This window comes from Eupeodes corollae, chromosome 1 (genome assembly GCF_945859685.1).
Source record: "Eupeodes corollae chromosome 1, idEupCoro1.1, whole genome shotgun sequence".
Taxonomy (NCBI): Eukaryota; Metazoa; Arthropoda; class Insecta; order Diptera; family Syrphidae; genus Eupeodes; species Eupeodes corollae.
In genome coordinates this window covers 58,897,302-58,915,014 of record NC_079147.1, presented here as the reverse complement: position 1 = coordinate 58,915,014, position 17,713 = coordinate 58,897,302, and the positions used below count along the sequence as shown (strand labels likewise).

At 36.9% G+C, this 17,713-nt stretch overlaps 2 protein-coding genes across 3 annotated transcripts in view; both read right to left on the bottom strand.

Annotated features, from left to right (window-relative positions):
• Positions 1–17,713, bottom strand: part of LOC129940273 (polypyrimidine tract-binding protein 3) — a 768,555-nt gene that overhangs the window by 721,540 nt on the left and 29,302 nt on the right. The window lies entirely within an intron of this gene.
• LOC129940981 (uncharacterized) lies at positions 10,523–16,546 on the bottom strand. Its single transcript, XM_056049514.1, has 2 exons — positions 12,219–16,546; positions 10,523–10,811 (listed from the first exon to the last, which is right to left on the bottom strand). The coding sequence occupies exons 1-2, from the start codon at positions 16,544–16,546 to the stop codon at positions 10,523–10,525; spliced, it is 4,617 nt and encodes a 1,538-aa protein (XP_055905489.1).

Genomic DNA, 17,713 nt, shown 5'->3' with positions numbered 1-17,713 from the left:
GGAGCAACAAATTGACAAATTATAATAATTTTCATTTTGTTATAATTATTTTAAATTATATCAGAAGTTCAGAAGCAGAAGTTAAGGGTGTGAGAGAATTAATAAGGTTTCCTTGGTTTTTTGATGAAAAAAAGCACCAATACTTTGTGAATAATGGAGTTAGTTCTGCTTAGCTGACCTATAATTTAAACAAATTGAGTTAATTTTGATAAGAATCTTCAACACTTTTCTAAATTAATTTTCTTCTAATTTTATTCGTCTATAGAGAGATTAAGTCAAAAAGGAAGTAAGTAAGAGAGCAGTGACAAGAAGACCTTGTTTCGCGAATCTATTAGTGCTTCTAAAGCCAATACTTTGATTTTCATATCGGAAAGATCTTTCAAATTTTTTAGGAAAGCCCTTTTAAAACTTAACATTCTGGAACTATCCAAAGCAGGACCTTTACAGAGAAAGAGAATCACACTTTCACTTTCATGTTGGTCTACGAAGCTTCATCAGTGAGTATCGCACAATGTCTGGTACCTATGGCCGTGACCCTGGCTATATCATGCCTGTGCCTGCTTAGAAGTTCGATAAAACGGTTTGTGTTTTATGCAGGCCATATCTTCCTGAAAATGGTATAGTTAGTTAAACTTTTTCACCTGCTGTTGTATTCTTTTAGAAAAATTGATAACATTTTGGCCTTCATAGCTTCCCAAGGAAAATTTACCCTTTCCGCAAGCGAGCTACGAAGTTGCTATCCATGTCGGGCAAACTTATCAGCCCGTTTGTTTCCATTAATTCCACAATAAACTGGAAATCAAACAAGACTGACAAGGAGGTTGATGTTAAGGGTGGATAGTTCATCTCGGCATTGTTGGACCAGTATCAAAGATATTGTGACTGAATTACCAGCCATAAAAGCCGCTTAGCTGTCAATGTAGATAGCCATGTTTCTATTTTGGTTAGAGTTCGATTTCAGTATTTTGTTTGCTTCTCTGATTGCTTGTAATTCCGATTGAAATACACTGGCAGAATCAGGTAGCCTAAAAGACTTAGAGACATTTAAGGATTCAGAGAAGGTTCCCGACCCAACAATAAAGAAAGTGGTAGCGAAGTCTTTCGTAAATATACCATCTTCCCAATCCTTTCTGGCAATAAAGATGACTTTACAATCTTTGCTGAGGTACATGCCAGGGATACAATAGTCGGTTGTCGTCACAAAAATATCCGCTGGAATCAATTCTTTAGATTTGCTATGACCATAGGGTCTAGGAAACCAACAGTTTGACTCTTTAATCCTTAGCGCGATGCACGATATTATATTTTTAATGTGTAGGTCTACTGGCAGGAGGAAGCAGAATGACATTTAAGGCATCTGTTGCGCAGGATCGAAGGGCCCTTGTGGTGCCAACACTACCTATTCTTTAAAACTGATTTCTTTTCTTGTTAAGCTCCACCACACAATCGATGCGCAAGACGTTCAACTTACGTACAACTGCTGTGTACGTCCACAAAATGATCTTCAGCTGAAGGTCCATTTTCTTACCAACATTTTTTCTATAGGCGCACAAGGCAATGCAGGGTTTTTTAATCCGTTCTTCAAAGTTTGATTTTCATTTAATTTTGGGATCTTGAATATTTCTTTGATATTTTACGCTGGTGAATAAAGTAAGGATTTGACCGTTTAGTCAAGGTAGAGTGAAGGCAGGTATTTTAACTTTGGTCATAAAAAGCATCACTTCAGTTTGAGATTGTGTTACCTAGCGAAGCTTGAATCTTTCTATCTCTTTGTATAGAAAGTATCTTTTCTTGAATAAAAACCTCTACGCCCAAGTGAGTAAGTGGCTTATGAATCGATTTAGTAAGGACGTTATTGGAGGCACCTTCTTCGTCTAGGAAGTAAGCAATAAAAAATTACTGATATTGAATTGTCTTCTTGTTTTTGTTTTCTGAGTTGTGGGTATTACCTCCCCTAACATCTATCAAAGCTTTAATTCGACTAGTCCCTTCAATTTTAAGATCATGTCGTCTGAATTATCCCACTCCTCAATCTCAATCTCAGCCGACTTTTTGTCTCGGGAAAAGCCAGCATTTCCTTATAATTTTTTCCACAGATCCTAAATATGTTGGAAGGGTTTCATGTCTGGGTTCATGGCAGGCCAAGCCACTACTACTTCTTCCAAGCAGTCCGTTATGCACCTGGCAACGTAAGGTCTCGCATTGTCTTGATTAAAAAACGACATTTTTAACAATAAATGATACAAAGAAACCAAACCATCCAAAATGTTGGTGATGTAATAAATGAATTGAACCGATCATTTCACTATGCACATAGAGTCTAGTAACTCCGGGCACTGAAATTCCTGCCCACACCATGACGTAACGCCCCAAGAAAATGTTCCACTAGGTAAACGTTGTCGAATTGTATCTCTCAACTGATCTTCTCCACACTCTTTTACGTTCATGCAGTGAGCGTAGACAAAATTTGGACTTAGTGTAGAAAACTATACCCTAGTCGACCTCGGTTCAAACTTGGTGAAGGCGAGTAAATTCCATTCGCTGTTGCTGTATCGTGAGTCTTGTTTATGACTAGATCACTCCCAATTAAACGCCGCCTCACTATTTAAGCAATCAAAGTGATCCCTCTTGGTGATTAAAGTCTAAGAGACACTTCAACCGTGTGAGCATTAGAAAAGGGAGAGAGGGGTTGAAAGGAGGTGTCGGTGTGAATTGGTTTTGAATTCATGAATATGTACTTGACAGTACGACCGAAGTTGGCTAGAGGGTATTTTGATGAGCATTCCCAGAAGCGTGAGTATTAGGGATGAACTGTTTAAGGGGAGGAATGCGACTAGCTATTTCTCTAGAGCATAAACCATTAAAATAACGGTAAAAGAGGGTGAAACAAGAAACATTTCGACGATGTTCAAGCAACGTAAATACTAGTATGATAGAAATATCACCAATCCATCAAAATGCTCTATATTGAATACTGTCCATGATTCTTAAGTAATTTGCAGGAGCACCAGCCTAGATATGGCAGTTATAATCAGGCTTCGGACGTATATAAGTCTTGTAGATAACAGCCAGATTAGAGGGGGAGAAAAACTTCTTGCATCGCCTTAGAAAACCCAAACATCTTGCTGCATTTTTGGCGAAATCGCGTATGTTATCGTTCCACAAAAGGTGGTTGGTGATACCGAGAATATCGATATTTTCAGTTTCCTTGATACAAGTGCCATATATGGATAAAGGCAAGGGTGGTAAATTACACTTTAAAGATACAAGACATCATTGCGTTTTCGAAGCATTAAATTCCACGCGGTTTCTTATTCCCCATTGTACAATGCTGTTTAGGTCGGAATTTTATGAGCTTATTATATTTTGTCGTTGCAGTTCCACATCTGAAGAAGAGGAATGTGAATCTGATAACGAATATGAAAAGCTAAGAGTAATATCGTCAGCGAAACAATGTATTGGATTAAAAGTTGCAGACAGAAGATCGTTAGTAAAATTGAGAAAGAGTGTTGGAGACAAAACAGAGCCCTGGGACACACCAGCATTTTTTGTGTGGTTTTCAGACTTAAATCCATCCAATACCACTTGTATTGAACGATTCGAAAGGGAATTACTAATCCAATTAAAGAGGGGTTCATAAAAACCAAAAGCACGCCTTTTCGATAAGAGAGCCTGATGCCAAACCCTATCAAATGCTTTTGAAATATCTAGTGCAATAATCTTACTTTCTCCAAAACTATGTAAAGATTTGTTCCACTGTTCCGTGAGATGAACCATAAGATCACCAGTAGACCTATTGCAACGAAAGCCTTATTGTCAGTCATTTGCCAGCGTTGAAGAACACCTCTTCAGAACAATAGCGGGGATACCATCCGGACCAACGGTTTTATGTGTGTTAAAATCTCTAAGGACTCTTGCCACAGTACGAGTGCGAAAAAAGATTGGTCCCATAGAATCACTAACTCGCTCAAGTACAGGCGGAGTCATAACACTCACTTGCAGCGTGGAATTGGCGGTGAACTGCCTAGCAAAGAGATTTGCTTTCTCTAAAGAACTAACAAATGGAGTGTCATTCACAACGAGCGTAGGAACCGAGGAAGAGGAAGAATTTCTCATATTTTTTACAAATGACCAAAAATTTGTACTGCCTTTGGGACATTGCAGTATTTTTTGCCGTAATTTTTGGTCATTTAAAAATTTTGTCCGTCGAATATGGGCAGGCCTTGCTGGCTTGCTTGAACTTATTCCGGTTTTCCTCTGTTGGATCGGCTTTAAATTAACGGAAACTTACCTTCTTGCCCATAATAACCTCTTTACAGCTTGCATCGAACCATGCGTTTTCCTTAGGTCTGATGCTTTTAACATTATTCGGGATAAAAGTTCTCATTCCCAGGAGAATTAAACTTGTTATCATATCAGCGCTGGCGTCAACGTCACTATGGAGGAAGCATAGTGACCAGTTAAAAATCCTAAAATAATTATTGAGAGCTTCTTAGGAGCTCTTTCTTTAACTGGAGAGTTTTTACACGAGAAATTTGCTAATATGACACAATGTTCAGATGTGCCTAGAGAAGATAGAACACTAATAGTGTACTTACCAGGGTCCGAAGTAAGAAACAAGTCAAGAGTGTTTTCTGCTCGACCTACCACGTCCGATATTCGATTGGGCTCGTTAACCAGCTGAGTTAGGTGGTTTAACTCAGCGAAGATCTAAGCTCACACTCCTTCTGGTGTTGACTGGCCCAAATGTTGAAGCTATAATGATTTGTGTACATTGAAATCGCCCGTATAACAACGATTTCATTGCGAGGATAGGACGAAACGGCCATAATCGGCCGTAAATCCTTCGCGTATTTATGGCCACTCCTATCCACTTTCAGAATAAAAACTATTGATCTGTCTGCATGTCTTCGGTATATGATTAAGATAGAGACATCCTTTGAAGATGGTCTCCAGCCATGTAACTGCTATGTCTTGCAGTTCTTGTAACATTACTGGTAGTATGCCATCCAAACAAGGAGATTTTAAGCGGCAGAAGGTACGAAATGCTAGAAAATGCTTTTTCTTGAAATAAGTCTAATAGAATCAAATCACACGATCTCAGAGGCCAGTTCGCATTACTTCAACGTGTTACCACAACGTTCCCTCCTTCTATTGTTTAAGTTTGATAATGATATAGCCAATAGCCATGACCTATATAGCTGAACATTTCAGTTGACAGACAAAAAAACCTCTCTTCGGTTTTTGCTGTTCATTATTTCTCAGTAAAACTAATCAGGCATGCAAAAGAATACAATCTTTTGAAAATGTAATCTTTTATGACTTCAATATAAAGATTCCATTCATTTCAATTCACCTCAAGATTAGTATTTGAAATTTTCCAATCACCAATAATTTACCTAACTGAAATAAATTTAATGAATTCATTTGAGACTTCATGTATTCTTTACATTGACTTAAGACTTAGCATTCTTAAGTGAAATTTCACTACAGACTTTCAAAATATTGATTCTAATCTCTTCGTGTCTGATACTTCAATTGAATTCAATGAATGCACGAAGTCTCAAATGATAACAAACAATTGATTGAAGTCAAATGATTGGCGAGAAAACGATTGCAGTCTTCTTAAGGTCAGATGATTAGTGAAATCAAAATTTAAAGGAAAAATCTTTAGTTGAAATCAATGAATGCAACCCTAAATTGAATTCAATAAACGATATATACAAATTGCATTCCCAAAAGATTACATTATTTTAAAAACGTACAAAACCTCAAAATGGAACCCTGGCCCGAACTAAACAAATTTGAATGTACAATTTTATATTTTCACGTTTTCACGAGAATTGACAAAACAGACTCTATTAAAGCCTGGAAAATTAACAGTTTTAGCTTTAATAATATGACCAAACTGTCAAATACCGAACGTTAATTTTATTCAAAGTTAAATAACTTTTTCGAAAACATATTGGAAATATGTTAACGAATAGGGTATTTGATTATTTCACCAATCAATCACAAAGCTATGATGAAACAGGTGTCAGGCTTTATTTCTTCATGGAAATAAAAGATTTCTAGACCCTCCTTATCAACTTTTGTATCCTCTTAAGCCCAACAAATCCCCCTTCTTAAATCCCTCTTAAACAAAACAAAGCAAAGCGCAAAAAAAAACAAGGACAATTAAAATGCGACGTTTTTCTGCAATTGATTAAGTGGGTAACTGGTTGTTAAATGGCTCAATTTTTACTGCTTTCGAATTCGCCTTTATAGAGCAACAAAATTTTATCAATACGAATTTTTAATTAGAATTTTGGGTCTATTCGATACTAATTCTATTCTGTTGAAAATAAAAGTACCGAAAGCAAATAAGGGTGATGATGTGATGGCTGGTTGATTCATAAAGAACTTTTAATATTATTCTTAAAGACCCTTTTTTTATGATTTCTTCAACTTTCTTTGCTTTTGAATTCGAATGATTGTTGAGAGTGGAAAACAGCGATTTTTACTCAACGTCGTCGTATAGATTTAGAAATTCTATAAAATAGTCAGAATCATTATTTACTTAACATTGTTTGGTGTTGATTGATGGAAAGAGTTTTTTTCCACAAAAAAAAAAGAATCTGTTAAATATTCTACCTTCATTAATTTGTCTTTACCTTTCTAGAAAAAAAACGACTAAAAAAAAACAAATGAATCCAAGAAATTTGGATACGAAAGAATTGGATATAAAATCTTTTATTTTATTTAAAATTCTATTTCAATTGTTGCACACAATAAAATGTTGATTTTGTATAAAATGCCAAAAACAATAAAAAATCGGATGAATGCGAATTTAAATATTTTAGTTCTTTTTTTCTAAGTTTAAGTTTGAGGAAATTAAAAAGAAAAGGACAGCAGATTTCGTAGAGTGAGAGTCTCTGAGATTTATGTTAGTTAAACTCATTTAGGAAAATTTGACTTCGCCTACGTACTGAAGCGTTGTATCTCACTTAATAAAATAATTAGCGTGAAGACAGCACTGTTTTCAACACTGTTTCAATCAAGAATTTATTGAACTTTTAGGATCATCATTTAACAGGACAGCATTGCCAACAAAAAAACATACAAATAAATAACAGTTAACAGTTGAAGTTATTATAAATGAAACAACTGCTTTTTATTGATGAGCGATATTAACTTCCCATAGAAAGTTATTGCAATGGGCCCGATTTGTGAAATTGAAAATTTTGACATTTCTCGGCGTTTCAAGGTCCTTAGAGTCGAAGTAAAAGACTTTTAGAAAGAAGTCTGTGCGTGCGTGTGTACGTACGTTCGTGCGTCCGTACGTCCGTCCGTTTCCGACGTTTTTTTCGTTGTCCATAGCTCAAGAACCAGAAGAGATAACGATTTCAAAAACATTTTGTTATACAGATCATAAGCCAGAAAGATGCAGAAAGGGCTCTCAAGAAAATTGCGTGGGTGGTTTTTTTACCATAGCAGTTTGAAAAAAAGTTGACAATTTTGGTTAACCCTAAATATCTTACGAACCAAAAACGCAAGAGACTTGAATTAAATTTTATATAACATATTGTAACGTGATATCACAGATGTATATTTTTTGAAAAAGATCCATTTAACGGTTTTTTTTTATAAATCAAAAAAACTGAAAAAAAAAATTGTACCTTAAACAATTATACGACTTAAATATGATTTCATCTCCAAAACAATTTTGTGCAACGAAGAATAATGTTTTTGACATCAGATAAAATTTTGAGAAAAATCGAATTTACAGTTTTTTGTGGAAAAAATAAAAATCTAAAAAAAACATTACTCAAAGTTGGTAAAAATTGAATATCGATTCAAATATCTTTCCAAAAACTTGAAATTTAGGCTTCAAACTTATTTTATCTTATAAGAAATATTGTTTTCAACATTCTGAAAAATGTTGAGAAAAATCGAATTGACAGTTTTTGTACAAAAAAATTAATAAAAGTTGGTTAAAATTGATATTCGACTCAAATATCTTTTCAAAACTTTGAGATATTGGCTATTATTTTCTTTTATCTTTCAAAAAATATTGTTGTCAACATTCGATAAAATTTTGAAAAAAATCAAATAGACTGTGTTTTTACAAAACATTAAAAACCGAAACAAAATTAACAAAAGTTGGTAAAAAATGATTTTCGACTCAAATATCTTTTCAAAAATTTGAAATATTGGATTTAAACTTATTTTATTTCACAGAAAATATTGTTTTCGATATTCAGTGATTTGTATATAAAAATCCAACTGTCCGTTTTTGCATACAAAATAAAATCTACAAAAAATAGTACGCAAATTTGGTAAAAATAGACAAACTTTTGAGCAAGACAAATCGACAGACGGGATGGGAAGTTATCAGTGTGGGTCGCATCCCAGCCTCTTTTAATTATCCTGATGGCTTTCGACTTTTGGGTTCCGGAAAAGTTACAAGTAATTTTTAAGAAACAATTTATGTTTTACTTTCAATTCATAGGTTAAAATATGCTCTTCGGATACTGGATAAAGGTATAAAGGTTTTTAAGTTATTATTACTCTGATTGCAAATTTAATTTAATAAAACTTTAAATCTCTTTAATTATTGATTTTATTATTATTTATTGAGTTATTGATTCTTTGGTAGGTTTCTTTCGACTGCTAGCTCTTCCTCACTGCTTTTGAAACCTAGGTTAACTATTATTTAATATTGGCTTTTCAACTAATTTCAATCGGCTTATTAACGGCTCTTAACCGACTTATCTAAACGGGTGTATAGACTGCTTCTAAAGGGCTTATCAACGACTCTAAGCAGATGATTAACGGCTCTTAACAGGCGTATTAATTGCTTCTAACCGGCTTATCAACGGCTTCACGTTGAATGCCACGTGACTTACCGGTGGGTCATGAAAATTATTCCCACGAGGCCATATGTACCACCGGTGGGGCATGCTCTATATGTCATTGTTCCAGCATTATTTCAGTGGTGCAAGAATAAAACATTATTTTTTCTTTCTGGGCACCTAGTTATTAAGAAAAAATTAAAAACAATTCATAAATAACTGAAGTTCTTCGAATTGTATGCAAAAAATAAATACTTTAATGCTCCGGCCCGGAAAGTCTACGAATCCGCACCCACAGGACAGCGCAGTAGAGGAAGACCCCGGATCAGGTGGCGCGCACAAGTGGAAGGTGACCTCACCCAATTTGGACCGCGAAACTGGAGACATCTAGCTAGGGACCGAGCTAGATGGAGAAGTTTGTTGGGCGAAGCCCTAGTGCACACAGGACTGTAGCCCCACCTTGAGTAAATAAGTTAACGCACGAAACATAACATAAGGTATAAAAAATACATTTAAATTATTGTTTTTTGTTAAAGCATTCCAAGTAAAGTGCTAGTTTTCCTTCACAGGTATTGCAGAAAGTTGAGTCTTGTTTGGCCTTTTTTCCTGCTTCATTCCATTTCAAAGTTTTTTACAACTACTCGAAGCAGTTCGAAAACCGTTTTCTGAGTTTGCGGTTGCTTAAGTCTCTTGTTTTGAATTCTTTGAGTGTATGAGAAGAAGAACGTTGTTGTTCCACGCGAACGTTGGCGCTTCTTTTTTCACACAATGCTTCATAAATTTATTTTAGAAATTCGACGATTTATATGTTATTTTTCGTTTTTTTTCCTTGTAAGTTAGCAAGGCATTGACTACAGATGTTGACAACAAATATTCAAACGCAATTTTGTGGAACCCTCTTATTGTTTTTCTCAACGGAGAGAAATAGCATGCCATTTGGTCAGAGATGTCAATTCCTTGTTTGGCGTAGTTATATTCGTCTATTACTTTTAGTTTGTTTATGACTTCATTATTTCGGTTCTTTCTTCCGGTAGCTATCACCCCTAGATCATGCTTTGCGCTCAGCATCAGAACTTCCCGCTTATCTCTCCATTTATCTACTTCTACAGATGGATTTTTCGGTCCGATAATATCTCCTTTCTTTAGCTTCGCCATTGTTACGTCCATCAGATTTCTTTTCGATTTTTACGCAGTGTTCCTGCTACACCTCTTTGATTAAAACCGTTATTTTTTCCAGCTTATACGGAACTTGTAAAGTGTTAACAGTAGGGTCAAATAATTTGTAGATTTTGACCCGGTATTTGTGTGACTTACCAGGATTATATTGAAGTAACTGAAGCCTTCCGCGCCAGGGTATCATCGATTCATCCACGGCTAGTACCTCACAAGGAGTTTGAGAATTTGTTTTGTCCAATCTATCCAGGACGCCGCTGATTTTACCCAGACGATTGTTTCCAACTGTTGAATTGTCGGAAAAGTGAATTAATCTCAAAATGAGTTGAAAGCGGTTCCAGGACATAACTTGGGAGACATATTAATGTTGGTAAAATTTATCGTTATTCCAATATTTGACGTACCCCATGTAAATGACAAGTCAAAGGAACTCTTTTACTTCAGTGACGTCCGTATCGACCCATCTCTTTAGCCGTGATTGTGTTTTGAACAATTAACTTATTTATTTTTTTGGGTCACCATAAGGGAAAAAAGTCAAAGGGTTCTTTTCTATCACTGAAATCTACAACAGACTCTGAAGTCTCCTCAGAATGAAAATTTTTCAACGATCTTCCATGAGCAGGTGTCCAAATATCAGGCTCCTTTTCCTCCTGTTCATCCTCATCCGAATCAGCTTCAGATGGTAATATTACGTTGGAAGCACTGGAAGGTTCATTGGAATCAGTTGGCAATATTGGCATGTACTGAATCCGATCCTTCAAAGTACACATCGCTTTCTTCAAATCAAATATTTTAGTATCCATTCTTTAAATCCTAAAACAAATACAAAATTATCAACAAAAAAAATAGTAAGACCACCGGTGGGTCATTTGACACTGTAAACATCAACATAATTGCTATTTTTTTTTATAATAAGCAAACACCAAAAATGTTTTTTATACCTTTAATATGCCAAAGACGCAGTGTCAGCCTTAAGAAAAGGAAGGATTGCACAGGAGATGGCGGTGTATATTGGTTTTAAATTTCTGAGCATTGCAATGACAGGGAAAGATAGAGCGTGGCAAGGCGTTCCACCATCCATCGAACTACGGCTAAAAAAAGAATCTCTCTACTTCATAGTACGGCCGAAGTTGGGCTCAAGAGTAAACTGATGGGCATTCCTAGAAGCGTGGGTATTACGGTTAAATAGTTAAAGGGGAGGAATGCAACTGGCTATTTCACTAGAGCATAGTTCGTTAAAAAAAAGGGTGAAGCAAGAAACCTTGCGTCGATGTTCAAGTGATGTAAACGAGTTGGTGATGTGAATGTCACCAATCATTTTAAAAGCTATTTTTGAATACTGTCCAAGAGGCTCAAAAAAGTTACTGGAGCACCAGCCCAGAGATGAGAGTTATATTCAAGTTTCGGACGTATATAGGTTTTGTAGATTGTAGCTAGATCAGACGGAGAGAAAAATTTCTTGCAACGTCTCAAAAATCCTATAAAAGGTGGTTGCTGATGCATATTCCGAGGATTTCAAGATTTTCCGTTTCGTTGAAGCAAGTGCCACTCATAGATAGTGGCAAAGAGGGTTTATCGATGCAAGACAGCATTTGGGTTTTCGAAGCATTAAATTCCACACCATTTTTTATTCCCCATTGTACAATGCTGTGTAGGAGCTAATTAATTTTGCCGTTACAGCTCCACATCCGAAAAGGAGGGTTGTGAGTCTGGAAATAAATATGAAAAGCTAAGAGTACTATCGTCAGCGAAACAATGTATTGGACTAGAAGTAGCAGTCAAGAGATCATTTACAAAAATGAGGAAGAGGGTCGGAGACAAAACGGAGCCCTGGGTTTCGGATTTAAATCCGTCCTAAACAACTTTTATTGAACGGTTCGAAAGAAAATTACTAATCCAAGGAAGAAGAGATTCGTCGATACCGAAAGCACTCATTTTCGATTAGAGAGCAAGATGCCAGACTTTCTCAAATGTCTTTGAAATATCAAGTGCAATAATCTTACTTTCTCCAAAACTATGTTAAGATTTGTTCCACTGATCGGTGAGATGAACCATGAGATCAACAGTAAACCAACCTGCTACGAAAGCCGTACTGCCGGTCATTAAGAAGCTTCCGTTCCTCAAGAAATTTCTTAAGCTGATAATTAGTCAGCGTTTCCATGACCTTAGAAAGAAGAGACGTTAGTGCTATCGGTCGGTAATTGGCTGAACAAATGCTGCTGCTGCATCTCAGTTGCCGTAAACCTGTAGCATTTCAAACATTTGTGAATACATTTTTTAACAGTCGATTTTAGGTGCACAATCCAGTACTCAGTACGAAGTATTGCCATCATTAATTGCTGACCTCCATGTAGTAACTTCATGTGAGTGTCATGAACGATAAGCGACGTTAAAAAACCTTGCGAAGGTAAAATTATTGGATGTCGCTGTGAATAGGGTAAATCAGCGTTTTCCAATCGACCTCCAACTCGAAGAATTCCTTTCTCATCGACGATTGGTGAAAGTCTTGCCAGTTTGCTCCTTTTAGAAACTGTATCACCTTTTGTAAGCCTTGAAATGTCTTCGGCAAAAAACTCTTTCTGGACATAAACAATCAATCGCGTTCGAGCAGAAGATATTTCATCCACTGAAAGTGGTCCAGATATGCGAGTTGTTATATTCTTTGCCTTAAATTTTAAGTTGGTAAGATAGCGACGCCAATACGCAGCAGCTCTATAGAGACGATTCAAGGAGGAAAAGCGTTCAAATAGCGGTTGATTTGTTTCGAAACACGTGAAGTGGACGCAGAGCTGAAAAATATTTATAATGGGATACCCAGATGCGATCAAATCATTTTTGGTTTTTGATATCTCCGACGCTTTGGTCTCAAGGTCGGTAGATTTTATTTCGGATGAAAGATGAAGTTGTTCATCAAACCCCTGTAAAAATGCGGGCCCATACCACCATTGATGGTTTTCTACGAGTTCATTGGGAGAAACTCCTCTGGATGCAATGTCCGCTGGATTTTTCTTAGATGGAACGTAGTTCCAACGCTGAGGATCAGTAAGTTCCTGAATTTCTGCCACTCTGTTGGCTACAAATGTGGTCCTTATGTAGGGTGCACTTTTGATCCATGCAAGTGTGATTTGAGAATCACACCAAGCAAATATTTTTGACGATTGAAGCTCCATCGTCTTTACAGTATGGACCAAAAGCTGTGCTAATAGCAAGGCTCCACAAAGTTCCAACCTAGCTATGGACTTATTTTTTAAAGGTGCCACTCTTGTTTTTGCCAAGATAAGGTTTGTGTAAATTTTTATTCCAGTGGTTATTCGAAGGTAGATTGCTGCAGCATATGCCTTTTCGGAGGCATCGCAGAATCCATGGACCTCAATCTTTGACTCCTTGGTGAAGTTGATCCAGCGGGGAATCTCAATGGCCTTTAAAGCATTTAGTTCCATCTTCAGTTTATGCCACGCAGAAACGATTGTTGCTGGGAGTTCAGAATCCCAGGTGTGTTTTTCCTTCCAGATGTCTTGCATTAATATCTTGCCAACGATGACGCAGGGTGCTATCCATCCCATTGGATCGTAAAGACGTGCAAGATCGGACAGGATACTCCGTTTTGTAGTAGTCTTAAGATCTTGAAGAGCGATCTTGAACGTAAAAATATCCTTCGCCGGATGCCACTGTATTCCAAGCGCTTTTATTGCATCTTCTTCTCTGAAAGAAAGTGGAACTTGTATTTCCCTGTCCTCCTCTGGAACAGATGTCAGTAGCATCTCACAGTTGCTCGCCCACTTTCGTAACGGAAAACCTCCATGTTTCAACATTGTTATAAGTTGAGACTGCATTTCCAAGGCCTCGGCTACTGAGTCTGCCCCGTGAATAACATCATCCACATAAAAGTTTTTCAAAGCTATTTTCGATGCAATAGGGTAATCATCTCGCTCATCTGCTGCAAGTTGTTGAAGCGTACGAATTGCTAAATACGGTGCGGAAGCTGTGCCGAATGTGACCGTGTTAAGGCGGTATATCTTAACCCCATCCCCTTCTAGGTCTCGCCATAAAATAAGTTGATACAAGGAATCATTTGGCGTAACCCAAATTTGCCTATACATTTTATTAATGTCGGCGGTAAATGCAATTTTATGTTTCCTAAATCGAGATATATGGTCAAAGATGTCATCTTGCAATCTCGGGCCGATAAACAGATGATCATTTAGAGATGTTCCGTCTGATGTCTTACAGGACGCATCAAAAACAATCCGTAGCTTCGTAGTTGAGCTGGATTCTTTCATCACTGCGTGGTGGGGAAGAAAATAATGAGGAGAAGATAATGCAGTAGGCCCCACTTCAGTCATATGGTTAAGATCCTTATATTCATTAAATACTCGTTTATACTCCTCACAGAAAGATGCATTCGCTTTGAATCTTTTTTCCAATTGTACAAATCGAACAAATGCTGACTTTTGAGACCACCCTAACAACGGCGGTGCTACTTCTTTAAAAGGAAGTTGGACCATATACTTGCCGTCTAATTGGCGTTGATGGGTTCTACAAAAATGTGTTTCACACTGCTCTTCTTCTGGAGAAAGCAGCTGCCGATTAGGAACCCTTTCAAGTTCCCAAAACTTAACTAATAAGTTGTCCAAAGTTTGAGGTTCAGTTTTCATGTGGAGCGATGTTATTTTTGAGTTGTTTTTTGACGAAATACCCCCAGAAAGAACCCAGCCTAGTTCCGTCTTTTGAGCTATAGGGGAACCCTGCTCTCCTTTGATAAGGCCTTCAAGGATAATGAACGGATAAACATCACTGCCCAGTAAAACATCAATCTTATTTGTTTTGTTGAAAGATGGGTCCGCAAGTGTGAGATTTTGAAGATGACTCCAATTAGAGTTTGTTATGTTTTGCGTAGGGAGCAAGGCTGTTAGTTTGGGTAGGACCAAGGCATTAAGCTGTAAACTAAAGTTTGCATTTACCCGTGATAAAATGGTGAAGGTGACTTTATATTTGGAAGTGCTGGTGGTGGTTTCGCCAACACCAATAATGTTAGCACAGCTCCTTTCCTTTTTCATATTTAAAAGTTGAGCGGCAGACTCAGTTATAAAGGAAGCTTCTGATCCAGGATCCACTAGTGCTCGCAGTTGCAACGGTTGGCCTGTAGGTGTCATAACCTTTATGAGGGCCGTAGCCAGAAGAACAGCTGATTGAGTGTTTTCGGCTATAAACGCATTGTAGGCTGAAGCATTTTCGATGGAGGATGGAAGTTTTTCTGATGATCCCGATTGAGAATTTTGGGTGGAAGAGGAAGCTGGTGGAGTTGGTTGTAGAACAGCTGCCGTTGAAGCGTGTTCACTAGCAGGCATTGCATTAACTGGCTCTGGCGTGTGCAGTAATGAATGGTGCTTTTGTTGGCACGTTGAACACGTAAAAGTGCTCGTGCAACTTTGTGTTAAATGTGCACTTGAAAGACAATTTAAACACAATTTTCTTTTCTTTGCGAATTCAAGCCTTTTTTGAATCTTGAACGCCTTAAATTTAAAGCAATTTCGAATTGAATGTAAACCTTGACAAAGTGAACACTTATTCAAAATTGTTGAGTTATGTGCACGAATTGACGACGATTTAGGTTTTGGTTTTTGTGGATGAAAACCTGATGAGGATTGTCCAAGGATATCCAAGGTTCTGGATCTCATGAGAATAAAATCCTCCAATATACTGTATTTTGGATAATCGACATGAGTTGAAATATGAGATTCCCAAAGCCCTCGTGTAGTAAATGGAAGTTTTTGTACCGTATGGAAAATAAGAACGTCTTCCCATGATTCTACAGGTACACCAAGATTTTTAAGAGATTGCTTTGACTCGTTTGTTGTATCTAATAATAATTTTAGATCTTCAGAAGATTCCTGTGTGACTTTAGGTTGATCAAAAAGGAGTTTAAACTGATTATCCTTTAATAATCGAATGTTTTGAAACCTTTTTATCAACAACGCCCATGCAGACTCAAAACTCGTATCTGTATTTCGCAGCATTCTTGCGGCTTCACCAGTTATATTGCTTTTTAAATAATGTAGCTTATGAGCATCAGAAATCGATGTGTTTTTATTAACCAAGCCTTCAAATAGCCCTTTAAATTCTGGCCACATTTTAAGAGAACCATCGAAGGTTGGAATTTTAATGTGGGGAAGCTTTAATTCTACCGACGGAGCGTTTGAACCACCTATGGATTTATTAAAACTATTTTGAGTCTCGATAACCGTAAGCTGCTGCTTTAATTCAGACGAATAACAAAAAAAAACTTCTTTTAATTTGTGAAATGTAAGAGTCTCCATATATTTCACTTTCAACTCTTCTGGAGGAGCTTCAACAATTTTTTGATGCAAAGATCTAGCCTCTTCAAAAGATGCTTCTAGTTCAGATAAACGCGCTTCGTTCATATGAACAGATTTTTTCTTTGTTGCTTCTAAGCAAACATAAGCCCCGTAGTCTGCATCTATATCTTGTGCAATTGTTTGAATAGCATCTACATAAATGGGAACTTTGCTCTTACTCATTTTGAACGAAAATAATTATTCAAAAATAACCGATAACACACAACACACGTTTGGATTTAGATCAACAAGGATCAATGTATTAAATTTAATAATTGAATTATTATAAGAGTGCCACACACCTGTATTTAAGCGTTGCTCCCTCGTTGATACAGCTTCTTTAGATGCAGATCCTCACAGGAAGTAGGTACATGGGTATGAATCGTATGAATCGACCGGTTTTTACACGATACACGCACAACGAGATTGTCTTTATGGTTTGATTTGAAACGCCCGACACACAGGAACCTCTTTTCTTAAGTAATGTTCTTTTTTTTTATTTTTTATTTTTAAATAAGGTTTTTGCACTGATCCCTTTTTAAGATCTTTGATATTCGGTTCGAAGGACCAATATGTATCGCAAGGACACTAGCATAAAAAAGTTTCAAAAAAAAAATAAAATTTTAATCTCCGCGGTCAATTGTCGCGAAAAGAACAAAATCTCTTGGTTGTCGGAGGAATCTTAATATAGGCAAAACAAAATCTCCAATACAAAAACTAACAACGATTGCACTTTATAACTACCAAATAAAAGAAAAAAATTGGTTTCCCGTTCAAAGGGGTTTAAAATTCAGTTTAGATTTTATTGTTATGTTATCTTTCGTACATGACTTTCTAATTGATTATAAGCTACACAGCATAGTCATCGTCTTCAAGAAACCTCGGTTTCGCCCAGGACAGCTGATCTTTCCGTTGGTCATCTATGTGTCCATTGACCCTCGTTGGGATTACGGATAAACTTCGTCATAATGCAAATTCAATGCTTCCCCCTGTACCTCACCTTCATCCACGTCCACCAACATCATGCTTGACCATTAGATGTGCATAGGTACATACACAAAAAAAAACATCGCATAGTGGGCGGACCCCAACTACGAGCAGCATTGTAGATTTTTGCGTGGCGTTAACTCCCACAATTTGATTGTTGGTTTTAAAAACAATTATGTATGCCTGATGTCATTTTTATGATCTCCCAATTTTGGCGCCTTTTGTGATTGCGGATAATATTTTAATGTTTTTCCGTCGGGAGTTGACTTTTTTTTAAAAAATGGTTTTGCCGTCGGCAACTGGATGTAAGGTTTTTCTTTGTTTGGTCATTATATTTGCATGTTGCGTTGCAACAATGGTGTT

Coding starts and splice junctions, on each gene's coding strand:
- LOC129940981 (XM_056049514.1), bottom strand. CDS start 16,546: ATGAGTAAGAGCAAAGTTCCCATTTATGTAGATGCTATTCAAACAATT. Junction 10,812..12,218: donor GAGATGCAGCAGCAGCATTT/GTTCAGCCAATT, acceptor TAGGATTTAAAG/AATGGATACTAAAATATTTG.